The sequence below is a fragment of the Enhydra lutris genome, unplaced genomic scaffold (assembly GCF_002288905.1).
Source record: "Enhydra lutris kenyoni isolate GAN:26980312 unplaced genomic scaffold, ASM228890v2 scaffoldscaffold1, whole genome shotgun sequence".
Lineage (NCBI taxonomy): Eukaryota > Metazoa > Chordata > Mammalia > Carnivora > Mustelidae > Enhydra > Enhydra lutris.
Window position 1 is genome coordinate 73,829,007 of NW_019154085.1, and position 15,533 is coordinate 73,844,539.

The 15,533-nt window shown below is 38.6% G+C and overlaps 1 protein-coding gene across 1 annotated transcript in view; it reads right to left on the reverse strand.

Moving 5' to 3' along the window:
• Window positions 1-15,533, reverse strand: part of LOC111142610 (phosphodiesterase 11A) — a 392,040-nt gene that overhangs the window by 158,861 nt on the left and 217,646 nt on the right. The window contains exons 7-9 of the mRNA XM_022495917.1: window positions 11,281-11,356; window positions 8,455-8,522; window positions 7,621-7,713 (exon numbers count right to left, since the gene is read on the reverse strand). Coding sequence (XP_022351625.1) covers window positions 7,621-7,713; window positions 8,455-8,522; window positions 11,281-11,356 — 237 coding nt within the window. The remainder of the gene's footprint in view (window positions 1-7,620; window positions 7,714-8,454; window positions 8,523-11,280; window positions 11,357-15,533) is intronic.

Consider the following 15,533-nt stretch of genomic DNA (forward strand, 5'->3'; position numbering starts at 1 on the left):
TTAGATAAGCTATCTAGCTGATCTCCCGCTACCTGAAGTAGTCTCAGCCTGCTACTTCTCCGCCATCTTGACTCCTCCTTTTTATCCTTTCTTAAAAAGAAGTGTTTAGGGGCGCCTGGGTGGCTCAGTGGGTTAAAGCCTCTGCCTTCGGCTCAGGTTGTGGTCCCAGGGTCCTGGGATTGAGCCCCATATTGTGCTCTCTGCTCAGTGGGGAGCCTGCTTCCTCCTCTCTCTCTGCCTGTCACTCTGCCTGCTTGTGATCTCTGTCTGTCAAAAAAGTGAAATCTTTAAAAAAAAAAAGTGTTTATACAATGCAACATGTTTTCAGTAAAGAAGATTTTACAAATGGGAACAATTCCACTTTTGCCGAGTGTTGCATTTGGACTTGTAATCTATAACCTGTAGCCAATGAACCTACAAATAAGCAAAGATCTTCCAAGGGTAGACATTTATCAGATAATCACTGGATCATGGTTGGACAGTAACCTAGTCTGGAAAGTCATTTTGGTAGATAACAGCATGTTTAAATGGAACTCTTTCTGTCTGACTTTATAGTTGAGAACAACAGACACTACATTCTAAAGGGAGGTTCTAGGCCATCTAGGCTACCAATACAGGACTTGGAAAGATGACTCCAAACTACTTCTGCTACCTTCAAGCTAAGGTACTCATTCCCCATCTCTGCATTGTATGAGACAAGGGAAACAATTCAGGAGAGGACCCAATATTGAAAATCTTTTGGTTAGGGTTTTTTGAGGGTTTCTTAAAAAAACCACATGTAGAACCCAATGTGTATACTCCCACAGTGTGGTGTAGGAACACACTAGTCACTGATTCATGCCTAAAAATTCTAGGGGCACCTGGGTGGCTCAGTCAGTTAAGCAGCTGCCTTTTGCTCAGGTCATGATCCCAGGGTCCTGGAACTGAACCCCTCATTGGGCTCCTTGCTCAGCGGGGAAACTTCTGCTTCTGTCTGCCACTCCCTCGCTTGTGTTCTCTCTCTCTCTCTGTGTGTCAAATAAATAAAATCTTAAAAAAAAATAAGAAAAAAATAAAAATTCTAAAGGTTAAGGGGCAGAAGGAGAGGGCTACTTTGTGCAATCTAACGGTTCAAGATATGTGATTTCCATAGGCCAAATGGACCAATGAGAGATAACTAGGCTTAAAAGGACTCTGACCATTGAAGCAATGAACCGATGAACAAAATATGGTACATACTGACAGTGGAATTTTATTCAGCCTTAAAAAATAAGGAAATTCTGACACAAGCTACAACATGAATGAAACTTAAAGACATTATGCTAAGTGAAATAAGTCAGTCATAAAAGGACAATACTGTATGAATCTGCTTACATGAGGTATCTAGAGGAGTCAAGTTCATAGACATAAAGTAGAAGAGTGGTTGCCAAGGGCTGGAGAGGGGAATGAGAAGTTAGTATTTCATGGCCACAGAGTGTTAGTTTGGGAAGAGTAAACAGTTCTGGAGATGGATGTTAGTTCGTGATGATTACACAACATTGTTAATGCACTAAATGCCAGTGAACTGTGTACTTAAAAAGGGTAAACTTTTTTTATGTTGTGTTTATTTGACCACAATAAATAAAGGAGAAAAACAAACATAGATCCTAGGAAAGAGGACTTTCTGAAGGAGTGAGATAATCCCCATGGAGGAAGGGTCTGTATGGGTCACTGGAAACCAGGGCCTGAGAAAGGATTATGACCTGTCAGTCAGGAAAGGTAAACCCACATCAGGGACTGTCAACAGGAGATTCCTAGCCCCCAGAACTCTTCGAAGAATTCATGAAAGGCACTCACAATAAAAAGAGAATGTTGGTGCTTGACACAGAGGGCCTTGACACCAGGTTAGGACAGCACCGGTCATGTAAGAGTTTGCTCTTTATCCTATTTCCATTTTGCTCCCTGTACCTGTCTTGGGAAGGAGGTGAAGTGAAGAAGAATAAAGATGCTCACTGTGACCCCCTCCTGACCATAGTTTCTGATCCCAGGGAAGGGGAGGCGCTCAGAGGCTATTTAACATCTGAGTGTATTAGAAGAGCCTAGAGTAGAGCCAGAGAGTTCATCCAGGAGTAGGGAAGATTGGTTCAAGAGGGTAGGTCTAAAGAAAGAAGGATGAAAAAAAGAATGGAGTGACATTCTGTTAGCATCCTATGAGTCTAGTTGTGTCAATCAACCCATTAGAGAAAATTAGCTTAGCGGAGAGCCTGCTTCTCCCCCTCCCCCCCGCCCTCTGCCTGCCTCTCTGCCTACTTGTGATCTCTATCAAATAAATAAATAAAATCTTAAACAAAACAAAACAAAACAAAACAAAACCAAAAACAAAAATAAGAGAATGTTGTGTTGGCTCTCAAGAGTCTCCTGAACATGCAGGAAGAAATGTGTTCACATTACCTCTCTAGGCCATGAAATATGCATGCCTACTTTCTGGGGAGGGAAAGGCTTCTAGGGGGGTTATTGTCACTGGGAGCTGTGGGATGGATGACTTCTCTTCACTCTTGTTGTCAAATGAAAAAAAAACACACACTGCACAAAGACTATATATATATATATATATATATATATATATATATGGTATATGTATATATGAATCGGAAAGCTACATTTAGACAAAGATCTTCTTGTGCAAGATCAAGCAGAAAAAAAAACTGAGGAGAATAAGTATAAAAAGAGACAACACAAGTAGAAGAAGAACCTGCCCAGATCCAAGTAGGGAGTCTTTCCTTAGCTACACTAGAGAAAGAGGAGAGGGTCATCCCAGGTCCTTGGGAAGGAGGGATGGAAATGATAGAAGAATGGCAATGTGTGTGGTTCTGTCCCCTCTGGTTTGTGCGTCCTCTCTCTCTCTTGCTTATTATTGTTGCTGCTGTTATGATTAGTTTCATCATTATTATTTTACCTTAAAATATTTGCTGGATTATTTATATTCCTATAAAGTAACTTAAACTCTTTTCTGGAATAGGCTGGTTATAAATAAAGGTTTTTAATAGATATATTTACATAAAATTATATTATTCATGTGCATCTATAGTATTTACAAGTACATAAATTTAAAATATATATATTCATTCAAAAGTTAATGTATATTATAGTATATGTAGATCTCATTTTGGAGTTTGGGTTTAGTAGTTCTCAATAAACCCTTTGTCTTCATAAAGCCCTGAGATAAGACATTCTTCTAGATATTCCTGCATATGGATTCCTGGGTGAGGGAGTGGGATGGGGGCACCCCCCAAAACACACTGATCATTAGAGATCAGAGTTTGGTATCTAGTGAGGTAGGGGTTGAATGGGGTGGGAAGGGATGAAACCAAGATGGTGACACCAGAGTTGTGACTGGGCAAGCACACAGAACATACAACTGCACATACGAGCAACTTCTGAAAGGGTGAGACTGCCATGAGGCCCAGACTTGGGCTGGAAATTTGGGAGTGTCAGTAGTAATTTTTGAGTGTAAGTATAGAAGTTGTCTGAGTTGCACAAACAAGAGGGTATTCACTATGAACGCAAATGAACAGTTCCTGGGTGAGGAGACTGTGGCTGTATTAGCACTTTGTAGGTAAAGGGAGCTGCGGCTCCCTGGGGGTCAGGTGGGAGCTAAGCCTTGGGAGAGTGCTGCCTCTCGTTGGTGAATGGCAGCTCTTGCTTCAACCCACGCCCTTCTCAACGGCATGAAGATCCACCAGGGGGCAGTGAGGAGCTCGAATGTGGGTGTGTAGGAGCTGCTCTGTGTGTGAAGTATAACCTGACAGGATGAAATAGAGTGTGTGGGACTAGTGTACAGTGTGTCCTTTTCAAAGTTGCAGAAACTAAAGTTTTTAAAGAAATTGAAGCTGGCTGAGGCAACTCTGTAGAGTTCAAAATTTGAAGATGGTGAAGAAGTCATGACAACATTTGTTGTTCAAAATTCCTGCCCTCTTTTCTTTCTTAAAATCTATGGTGATTTCTTGATAATGAACATACTACTGCAAGCAATAATGTGGTGATTTTTGGTATTACTATAATTTTATTTATGGAATATTAAAATCTCATGTATCACCTCATTTAATTCTGAGGTAGGTGACAGAGCTAGGATGTGAAAATTCTTCTGCACAAAGAACTTAATGCTTTATTAGTGATTCTTAGGTTGCATATTTACAGTTTACTTGTTTATTAATTCATCCTGCAGATATTATTTTTATTCCTTGTTGTAAAGATATTATATATAAATAAAGCAGAACTCAGAGGGAAAACCAGAAAAAAAAAATTCCCTTCGCTGGGCAGGAGAGTCCCTTTCTCCCATTCTTTCCTTCCTCTCTCCCTCCATCTGTCCAAAAACCATTTAATAATGCCTTCTCTGTGCTAAGTGCTCTGGTAGGCATTGGGAATAAGATTATAAAAAAATAAATTCCCTGTGCTTCCAGAGCTCAGAGTCCAATTAAGGGTAGAAAGTTTTTGGTAAAGAACTAATTTCATGTCTTTAAACCTTAAATCAAATTGCTGCAAGTATACCACCGTATTGCCTACTTATCTTCTCCCTTGGTTTTATCTTTCTACCAATATCTTGCTTGGTACACAGAATATTTTGAAGATTGCACATGTATTATATTGTGCTGTTCTAGATGATGTCATGTATTATGTGATATTTTATCTGTCCTACTTAATAAGTATTTCACAGAATCTTTGATGATAGCTACAGACCAAAAATTGGGGAAAACAATAAATCTTGCATCAAAACCAGCTGGGATTCTGCAAATCAATCAATGTGATACACCACGTTAATAAAAGAAAGTATAAGAACCATATGATCCTCTCAATAGATGCAGAAAAAGCATTTGACAAAGTATAGCATCCTTTCTCAATTAAAACTCTTCACAGTGTAGGGATAGAGGGAACATACCTCAATAACAAAAAAGGTCATATATGAAAAGACCACAATGAATATCATTCTCAATGGGGAAAAACTGAGAGCTTTTCCCCTAAGGTCAGGAACACAGCCAGGATGTCTACTATCACCACTGCTATTCAACATAGTACTATAAGTCCTAGCCTCAGCAATCAGACAATAAAAAGAAGTAAAAGGCATCTTCAATGGCAAAGAAGAAGTCAAACTCTCACTCTTTGCAGATGACATGCTACTCTATGTGGAACACCCAAAAGACTACACTCCAAAATTGTTAGAACTCCTAGAGGAATTCAACAAAGCGGCAGGATATAAAATCAATGCACAGGAATCAGTTGCCCTTCTATACATTAACAGCGAGACAGAAGAAAAAGTAATTAAGGAGTAGATCCCATTTATAATTGCACCAAAAACCATAACCTAACCAAAGAGGCAATGTATCTGTACTCGGAAAGCTATAGAACACTCATGAAAGAAGTTGAGGGAGACACAAAGAAATGGAAAAACATTCCATTCTTGTGGATTAAAAGAACAAATATTGTTAAAGTGTCTATGCTACCCAAAGCAATCTACACATTCAATTCAATCCCTACCAAAATACCATCAACTTTTTTCAGAGCTGGAACAAATAATCCTAAAATTTGTATGGAACCAGAAAAGACTCCGAATAGCCAAAGGAACATTGAAAAAGAAAACCAAAGCTGGTGGCGTCACAATGTCAGACTTCAAGCTCTATTACAAAGCTGTAATCATCAAGACATTATGGTACTGGCACAAAAACAGACACATAGATCAATGGAACAGAATAGAGAGCCCAGAAATAGACCCTCAACTCTATGGTCAATTAGTCTTTGACAAAGCAGGAAAGAATGTCCAATGGAAAAAAAGATAGTTTCTTCAATAAATGGTGTTGGGAAAATTGGATGGCCACGTATAAAAGAATGAAACTGGACCATTTCTTTACATCATACACAAAAATAGACTCAAGATGGATGAAAGACCTAAATGTGAGACAGGAATCCATCAAAATTTTAGAGGAGAACACAGGCAGCGACCTCTGTGACCTTGGCTGTAGAAACTTCTTGCTAGACTCGTCTCCAAAGGAAAGGGAAACAAAGGCAAAAGTGAACTACTGGGACTTCATCAAGATAAAAAGCTTTTGCACAGCAAAGGAAATAGTCAAAAAACCAAAAGACAATTTACAGAATGGGAGAAGATATTTGCAAAGGGCTTACCAGATAAAGGGCTTGTCTCCAAAATCTATGAAGAACGTATCAAACTCAACACCCAAAGAACAAATAATCCAGTCAAGTAATGGGAAGGAGACATGAAGAAACAAACAAACAAAAATAATAATAAAGCTACCCTGTGACCCAGCAATTGCACTATTAGGTATTTACCCAAAGGATACAAATGTAGTGATCTGAGGGGGCACCTGCACCCCAATGTTTATAGCAGCAATGTCCACCATACCCAAACTGTGGAAAGAGCTGAGATGTCCTTCGACAGATGAATGGATAAAGAAGATGTGTGTGTGTGTGTGTGTGTGTGTGTACACACACACACAAACAATGGAATACTGCTCAGCCATCAACAAAAATGAAATCTTGCCATTTGCAACGACGTGGTTGGAACCAGAGGCTAAGCAAAATAAATCAATCAGAGAAAGACAATTATCATATGATCTCATTCATATGTGGGATTTAAGAAACAAAACAGGATTATAGGGGAAGAGAGGAAAAAACAAAACAGGACAAAATCAGAGAGGGAGACAAACCATAGGAGTCTTAACCATGGTTTACCAGTTAACCACGGGTTAACCGAGGGTTGTTAGAGGGGAGGGAGGTGGGGGGATGGGGTAACTGGGTGATGGACATTAAAGAAGGCACATGATGTAATGAGCACTGGGTATTATATAAGACTGATGAGTCACTGACCTCTACCTCTGAAAGTAACAATATATTACATGTTAATTAATTAAATTTAAATTAAATAAGAAAAAATGCTATAGATTTAGATTGCTGCTAAAAAATGATGGTTTTGGAGCAGAATACTTTTAAATCTTTAAGTTTCTGTTCTAATGCTGTAAGTAGAGTTCAACATCTTAGTACTTTAAGAGAACATTGTACCATTTGAGAAAAAGAAGCAAGCTGGGACTCAGAGGAGAACTCCTGTTTTCAGACTTAGTCTGAGGGGAGATGCAGTTTACGTCTGGGGAATAGGTCAGAGTTCTCAGTGGGAGGTGTGCGTGTTTGTGGCGGGGGAGTTGGAGAACGACAGAAGCTTCCCTCACTTGGGTCACATATCTTCACAGTGAAGTTTTCTTCTATGGTAAGAAAAGTTGTGAATTTCCAGACTACTTTACATATTCAAAGTAAGTTCATAATGCATTTAATTTTAAATAAATCCTAACAAATTATTTTTGCATCATCACTTTTAATAAACCTAACACATAAAATCTATATCTAACTGTGCAACATATGGATGGCCTTTAAGGAATCTGTGAATTCCCCAAGACTGTATGCAAAATTGTGTGCATATGTGTCCTTGTTCTAGAGAGGGTTAGTGGCTTTCATCAAATTCAAACACATGACTCTAAAATAACTAAAGACCAATGAATAGGTAATTAAAAATTGAGAAATTAGTACCATAATAAGGACTTTTTTTCTCTCATAAAATGAGGGCTTTTAAAGCATATGATTTGGACATAAATACTGACTTACATCAAGAGCCACGGACTGCTTGGCCCAAGACTTCTTCACTTGATTGTACATAATTGTGTTGTTGATGCCCAGGCCACAGAAGATGACAAAAGCCTAGGAAAGAGAAAGCCCACTAATTAAAAATTGCAATAACTCATTGGTGTAATCTAATATGAAAGCAGGCAGTCATCAGAAATGGGTCTGAAAATATAACTTTATTGTACACAGAGGTAGGCCTTGGGGAAATATGCACATTAAAATTCTTAATTACTATTGTCATGTAACAGTTTTATAGCTCACATTGCACATGAGAAAAAATTATTAATACAATGTCCTGGTGAAGAAATGACTTCACAAATTTAAAACATACTTATAGTCTTATCAAATGTGTTCTTAATTTATTTAGGTTGTGGACTGGTTTTAGTAATTTCATTCCATTAAACTAAAGCACCCTCTTTCAGTGGCTAGGCTATAAAATATTTTGGTGAGGAAACCAAGTGAGCGTACCCATTAGGTAAATGTTAAAAGGAAGGAAGATAGATCTAGAACCAGTTTGTAAAGAAGCTGTGAGGTATTCTCTCCTAGAGGAAAAATAATCATGGGGTTTTCATGTTGGCAACTTTGTTGGTGCAAAGTGTACAAGGATGCCTGTTCGAGGCCAACCTTTCCAGCTAGAGGGCAGACTGGAATAAAGGGAGGCTTGAAAACCCAAGAAAGGAGATGACCGAGCATGCCGTGGAGCTGGCTGGCGGTCTCACCACTATACACACGCTCTTGACAGATTTTGACAAGCTGCCACCAGGAGACTATTGGTGACTCAGCTCTAGCCTTTGGTGCACAAATTTATTTTCTTACCTCAAAAAGTCGTTGATCTGCATCATCAAAAGCTTTCCCGTCAAGTCTATTTAACACTTGAGCCACTCCTGTGGGAAGAGTTTGGTTTACGTGGTCATTTTTAGCACTGGCCACTGTGTTACTATAATCTAATAAAGCCCAGCTGACTTGATACCTCCCTTAGGTAACTTCAGACACTGAGTTTAATCTCTGGTCTCCCCAGTGCCTGCTGTCGCCGTGGGACAGATCTGAGGTACATCGATGCAGTCTATCTTCAAGGCTGTGATATCTAAACTGAGTCACAGTGAAGCCTGGAGTTCTACCAGGCATCAGTCTGATTCTTTAAAAATGGTTTTCAAGATGACTGTGCACAGTGACTTGGATATATCTGACATATATATACATGCATATATACATATATGCAATTAGCTGTATCACTGAGTGTTAATAACTGTGTGTATACACATGTGTGTGTATACATATGTATCTGTAATTTTTTATGTTTTCAATCCTGTGGAACACAGTGCTTGAGTGAGGCAGGATGGCATTGTGATTAAGAACATGGGCTCTGAAAGACAGTTATCATATGATCTCACTGATCTGAGGAATTTGAGAAACAAGACAGAGGATCATAGGGGAAGGAAGGGGAAAATGACACAAGATGAAACCAGAGAGGGAGATAAACCACAAGAGACTCTTAATCTCAGGAAACAAACTGAGGGCTGCTGCAGTGGAGGGGGATGGGAGGGATGGAGTGGCTGGGGGATGGACATAGGGGAGGGTATGTGCTATGGCGAGTGCTGGGAATTGGTAAGACTGATGAATCACAGACCTGTACCCCTGAAACAAATAATACATTATATTTTAGTTTGAAAAAAAAAAAAAAAAAAGAACATGGGCTCTGGTGTCACACTGTCTCATTTCACATCTCAATTCCACCATCAGCTGTTACCTAACATTTTTTAGCCCTGAAAGTCCTCATCTGTAAAATGGGGATGAAAATGTTGACTATCTCAGAGGTTATGAAGATGAAATGAGATAATGTTTGAATGTTTTAAAGCATGTTGCTCCACTTGGAGTGAACATTCAAGAAATGTGGGGGATGGTGGCACTGTTAACCTTCAAAGCAAGGTTAGTTCTGCTGCCTACTACCGATGGGGTACATATGGTTCTAGCAAACTTAATTCCTATGTACTTCCTCTTTCTCAAGTTCATTTCCAACACTGTACCAGATGTTTTGGGGCAAGACTCTCAAAACAAACAGCCCTAATCAGAAAAACTGAACAATCTTGAAAAGCATTCTCCCATTTCCCCACTTGGTACAAACCAAACACAGTTATAATTCTAAAGCATGCTTGAATTTTTTAAAAACACCTAAATTCCCACTAGGTAAGTAAGTCACCATATGCTAGAAGACATTAAATAATGATGTGTGTATGATGTATATAATGAAACAGAAGTCTTTGGCATGTAAAAGGCAAACTGCAGTCTTGATTTTGAAAGAATAACAGATGTTTACTGTTAGGAATGAAAGCTAGGACTGTATTTGAGATTGCCATTGTACATCAACAGCACAGAAACAGTGTTTCTTATGCACTTCTTCTTCTCTTTAAACTTAAATATATTTAAAAGTATACATGATGCAATTCAATACTTCGTACTAGGGGTTAAATTCCCAAATCTTTGAACATTCCTTATGTTCACTGATGTAGAAAATTTTTTCTGCAAAAAGCGAACTGATGAAAAAAATTCTGTTACAGTCCAAGCCTTGACAATATTTCCAGAATACTAAATCCTTTGATAAGTAGCAGGGTCTTACAGTTTAATAGGCAATGTTGGGGGGAAACAAAGAAAGGCCAATGCACTAATTACCTTACATCTCTTAGAAAAAAATCATGCTTTATGTTTCAATAATTTTAACTAACACCTCCACTCTTTATGACTTCTCTACCTTACCCACTGACTTCTTTCTTAGGTTTAATACTTTCCTGACAGAGGTTCTGAGGGGAGGGAAAGGAGCAAAGGAGGGAGAAAAACTTGGAAATTGTTGGCCCACAGTTCTGTTATTCTGGGTCAAGTATAACTTATTTCAGAATCATCCAGACAGAAAGATGCTGCACAGTCTATGTCTAATAATGCATGTTCTTCTCCTTTGCATGTACTCCACCTATAAAAGCATAGACATAAGCACACAGATGTAGTGGGAAAATCTGTAGAGGAGTTGGGAAAGCCTGACTTGTAATCCTGATTCTGCAACTAACATTCTGTGACTTTATTCTGGTCTTTGTGGGATTCCCCCACCCCACCTCGATTTCCACAAGGTAAGATAAGAGAGTTCTATCAGTTGATTTCTGAGATCCTCTCCAACTTCAAAATTATTGGTTTAAAGAATAAATCTTTGTTCATTGTTCTGGCTCATGTGGATTCATTAGGAGTCTACACCTATGAAGTGATAGGAGGGAATGAAACAGAAGTTGATGAGTCCTGGACATAAAAGAGGGGAGCAGCTATCACTTCTTGGCCTTTTTGCTAAGATCAAGTGCAAAAGGGGGGAGCAGGTTAAAAAAAAGATGTGGTGTATTTTAAAGTAAATTTGTCTTTCTTTATAAAAGAAGTTTGTACTGGGTGGCACAGTTGGTTAAGCATCTGACCCTTGGTTTTGGCTCAGGTCATCATGTCAGGACCGTGACATTGAGCCTTGCATTGACACCATGCTCAGAATGGAGTCTGCTTAAGTTTCTCTCTCCCTCTCCCACTGCCCCTCACCTGCACCCTCCCTTAAAATTTAAAAAAAAAAAAAAAAGAAGAAGTTAAAAAGAAGTTTGAACTATTTAGGTAATGTCTTACCAATTATTTGGTGGTTGCTATTCCAAATAGGGACACAGAGAACAGATCTTATATGAAATCCTGATATCTGGTCAGCCTAGGATATAAGAAAGTAGTTAATTAAAATTAAACATTATTCACCCATTTCTGACTTAACAACTTACCACTCTTCATAACAGACATTTTAAAATAACTTTAAAAAAGACACGTTATAATCTATTTTTTAGTGCAGATACTCACTTGCCTCTTTTAATTTAAAACATCACAATAAACATCTTGAGATCAAGCCCCAACCAAATATGAATAAACCAAAAGTCCCTACACAACACCACCTCCCCCAATCCCTGCAGCCACAGAGATCTGAATGTAAAACTCTTGATCATGATCATACAACCAGACAAAAATTCTAGAAACTGTTTCTGCCCTGAGTATTTAAAACATTTTATTTAAACTAGTGGTCAAGTCTCTTTGATTGGGCACATCTGTTAGTGAAAATGTTTTGAGCCTATAATGTTACCATATGCATATATACTTTTAATACCTTCTCTCTCTCTCTTATTTATTTATTTTTTTAGTCTTAAGAGAGAGAGAGACTCTTTAGCAGGCTCCATGCCCAGGGGCCTCAATCTCACAACACTGAGATCATGACCTGAGCTAAAATCAAGAGTCAGGCGCTTAAGCAACTGAGCCACCTAGATGTCCCAGTACTCTATATTTTTAACATCACTAATTTATTATATATATTATAAAGTCATACACAAAAAATTAAAGTTGCCAAAATATATGAGAAATGTAGAGGTTCAGAGATCTTCTTTCTATACTCTAGCAGACTGTCAGATGACATATTTAAAATATGAAGATGTAATTAACAGGACCAAAAACCATTCATTCAGTAATAAGTTCCACTTAATATTAAAACCAATGGTCCATATCTAACTGTTAGATAAGAACTACTAAAGACTGATAGGGTTTTGGTGAGTTCATATGACCTTGATATCTAGTGAGAAAGGTCAACATGTCATCCCAATACTATAAGAAAAAAACAAGATATCAAGGTTTTATATGGTTATTGGGATAAAAAAGGTACTTTTAAATGTTCATTGTAGAAGTTAAGAGCTACACATTTTAAACATTTGAAATCAGAAGTTCATTTATACACCTAAATGTTTAGGTGATTATTTTTATTTTGTTATTTTTATTTTATTAAGATTATTTTATTAAGATTATTTTTAGATTGTTTTGGTTTTCCTCTGAGAAATTAATTTTCCAGATATCTTCTATTCTTGATACCAGTATGTTTGTTTCTTTTTTAAAAGTACTTGTTTGGTTTTGTTCAAGAAATCTTTCCCTACTCCTAGCTCATGAAGATATTCTCTAATTCTTTTCCTAGAATCTTTATTGTTTTACCTTTCACATTTAGATTTGCAATCAAACCGAAAGTGACTTTTGAGAATAGTGTGAGCTAAGAGTCAAGACTCTTCTAACATCTATTTATTTGTCTCCTCCTATGCACCACACGCATGGCTGGGTTTTGAGGATACAAAAATGAATTTAAACAATTATGTGAGGAGCTCACGGTGTAGTAAAAATAGAAACAGTTAAGATAAAATAAGGGTCCAAGTAAAGCAATTTCAAAATACTATAGAAAAGCCAGCAACTCTGTTTAGAGAAATCAAGAGTAGCTTTAGATCCTTACAAGTGGGCGGTCAAGGACAATGATGGCGCTGATGACGCTGAGCTAACATTTACTGGATGTTCACTTCCTGTGAGGCACTGGGTTTAACACCTTCGCAGGTATTACCTCATATACTTGTTAAAACAAGTAGGTAGGTCCTGTTCACTTCCTCCCTCTCAGGTAAGACCCAGAGAGATTAACTGCCTTGAAAGTGAAAAGATTGGTTCAAAGAAAGTCAGACAATAACAAACACATCCATCAGAGTTATCGTCCAGAAGAGACAAAGCGGTTTTCTTTCTCTCCCTCAGGCTAGAGTCTGACTTACTAGCAATGCTAGGGAGCAGGAAGGAGGAGGTCCATTGTACGGAGGTTTGGGAGGTATCAGCTGCAGACTTGGGCTAGCCAGAGCAGCGCTAGAATGTTTGGGTCTGCTTTGTTCCGCTGAGTGTCATACACAATGGTTGGTAGACCCGAGCCAGCATGGAGAAGGAGGGACAGTTGCCTCTGCCAACTCTGGGCCAGCCGAAGTCCCACTCTAACCTCTCCTGGGAGATCTGAAGCAGCTGAGGAATGAGGTTTCTCAGACAAGAACATGCAGTGAGTAAAAGAAACAAGGATAGAGACAGCTTGAGAGGCTGGTGGTGAGATAAACAAACCTCAGGCTGTTGATCAGTGAAATAAGAGTTTTATTTACCAAAAATTATTATTGTAGTGCCCCACAAAGAATTTCTTATTCTGAGGAGGTTCTCCCATCCCTGCCGAGGATAACATGGAAATTTCTGGTTTGCGTAAGAGCGGCTGGAGTTTCCTGATATGGGGAACACAGTCTGAGCAAAATGTTTCTGAGTTCAAGTTACAATTGAGATGGTGGTGGGAAAGACAGAGGAGCTGAGGCCTCTGGTTTGGAGTGAGTGAGTAAAATCACCAAGGAAGAACTTGTGCAAGGAAAAGGCAAAAAGGATGAAAATTGAACTGGAGGGGACCTGGTATTTTGGGCGGAATGAAGATGATTGGGTCAGTGCCTGGGATGGAAAAGAGCTCCAAAGCTCATGCTTGTAACCTTAAGGCTTTATAGCATTTCTAATGTGTGAATACACTGCTACGACCTTTTCGGAAACAGATTTATTGATGTGTATCCAGACTCTAAAAAGTATAAATATCCTTCGACCCATCAATTCTTGTGTCTAGAAATTTATTCTATGGTAGATATTATAGCTGCACACAAAAGTTACATAGAAAGGTGTAAATCATAGCATTACTAATGGTGATGCTAGGGAGTTGGTTAAGGAAAGCACAGCACATCTACACAATGGAATATTATCCATCGAATGTAAATCACGCTATAGAAGAATATTTGTTAAACATGGACATTTTTAATACATTAAGTGATAATAGTGTGGGTATCTGTAGGTGTACAAACAGTTATCATATATGTTGGAAAATCCTGGAAATATAACCACAGTAATTACCTCTGAATTGTTGGCCTATGGGAATTTCTGTTTCTTTACTTTCTAAGTAGACTTTTCTTTTTAGAACAGTTTCAAGTTCACAGCAAAATGAGTGCAAGTACAGAGTTCCCATCTCTTGCCCCACACTTGCACCTCAGCCTTCCCCACTATCAGCATCAGTCACCAGTGTGCTACATTTGTTACAACTGATGAACTCACCCTGATACATCATTTGTCCTACAAAGTCCCCAGTTCACATTACGGTTGGCTCTTGAAGCTGTACTTTTCACGGGTTTTAACAACTGTTTAATGGCCTGTATCCCCCATTACAGTATCACACAGAGTAGTTTCACTGCCCCTCAGAACTTCTCTGTTCCACCTGTTCATTCCTCCATCCCGGCTCTGCTCTGGCCACCAGTTTTCCTCCCCCATTTGACTGAGGTGAAATTGACAAAATTATAACATATTCAGTGTGTACATTGTGATGATTTGATGCATGTATATATGGTGAAAGAATTCTGCCTAGGGGAGTTTTTAAACTACTGCTTCTGCTTTCTAAATTTTGGATAATGAATTACTTGTAGACAAGGGGGAAAGTTATTTTCTAAATAGAACTAATGTGGAACAATAGCATCAAATTTTACAGCATAGTCAAATAGGATAAGCCCCCAAAAATGGGTAATTGAAGCACCAAAAATGGGATGACTGAAGTCAAAGACAGGCAAGGCAAGAAGGGATGGGACGAGAGACAGAATTCAAGTGGTTAATTCTAGAGGAGAGGAAGGCCACACTGAGAGAGTGGAGTTGCACAGATCCAACATTGGAGGCTTGTGTGGGCTGAACACAAGAGGACAGGAGGGGCAAAAAGAGAATGCTGAGAATGTCTTTAAATCATTCCCACTGCAGCTGAGGGAAGGAAGGGAAGCCAGCGCTAATTGGCGATGAGAAAAAGGAAGAGAGTGTGGTAATGATCAGCAGGCTTGATGAGCCCAGCACGATATGAGATGGGAAGAAAGCACAGCAGAGTATGATGAGGATGAATTTTTTTATTTTTTTTTATTTTTTTTATTTTTTATTTTTTTTTTAAATTTTATTTTTTATAAACATATAATATATTTTTATCCCCAGGGGTACAGGTCTGTGAATCGCCA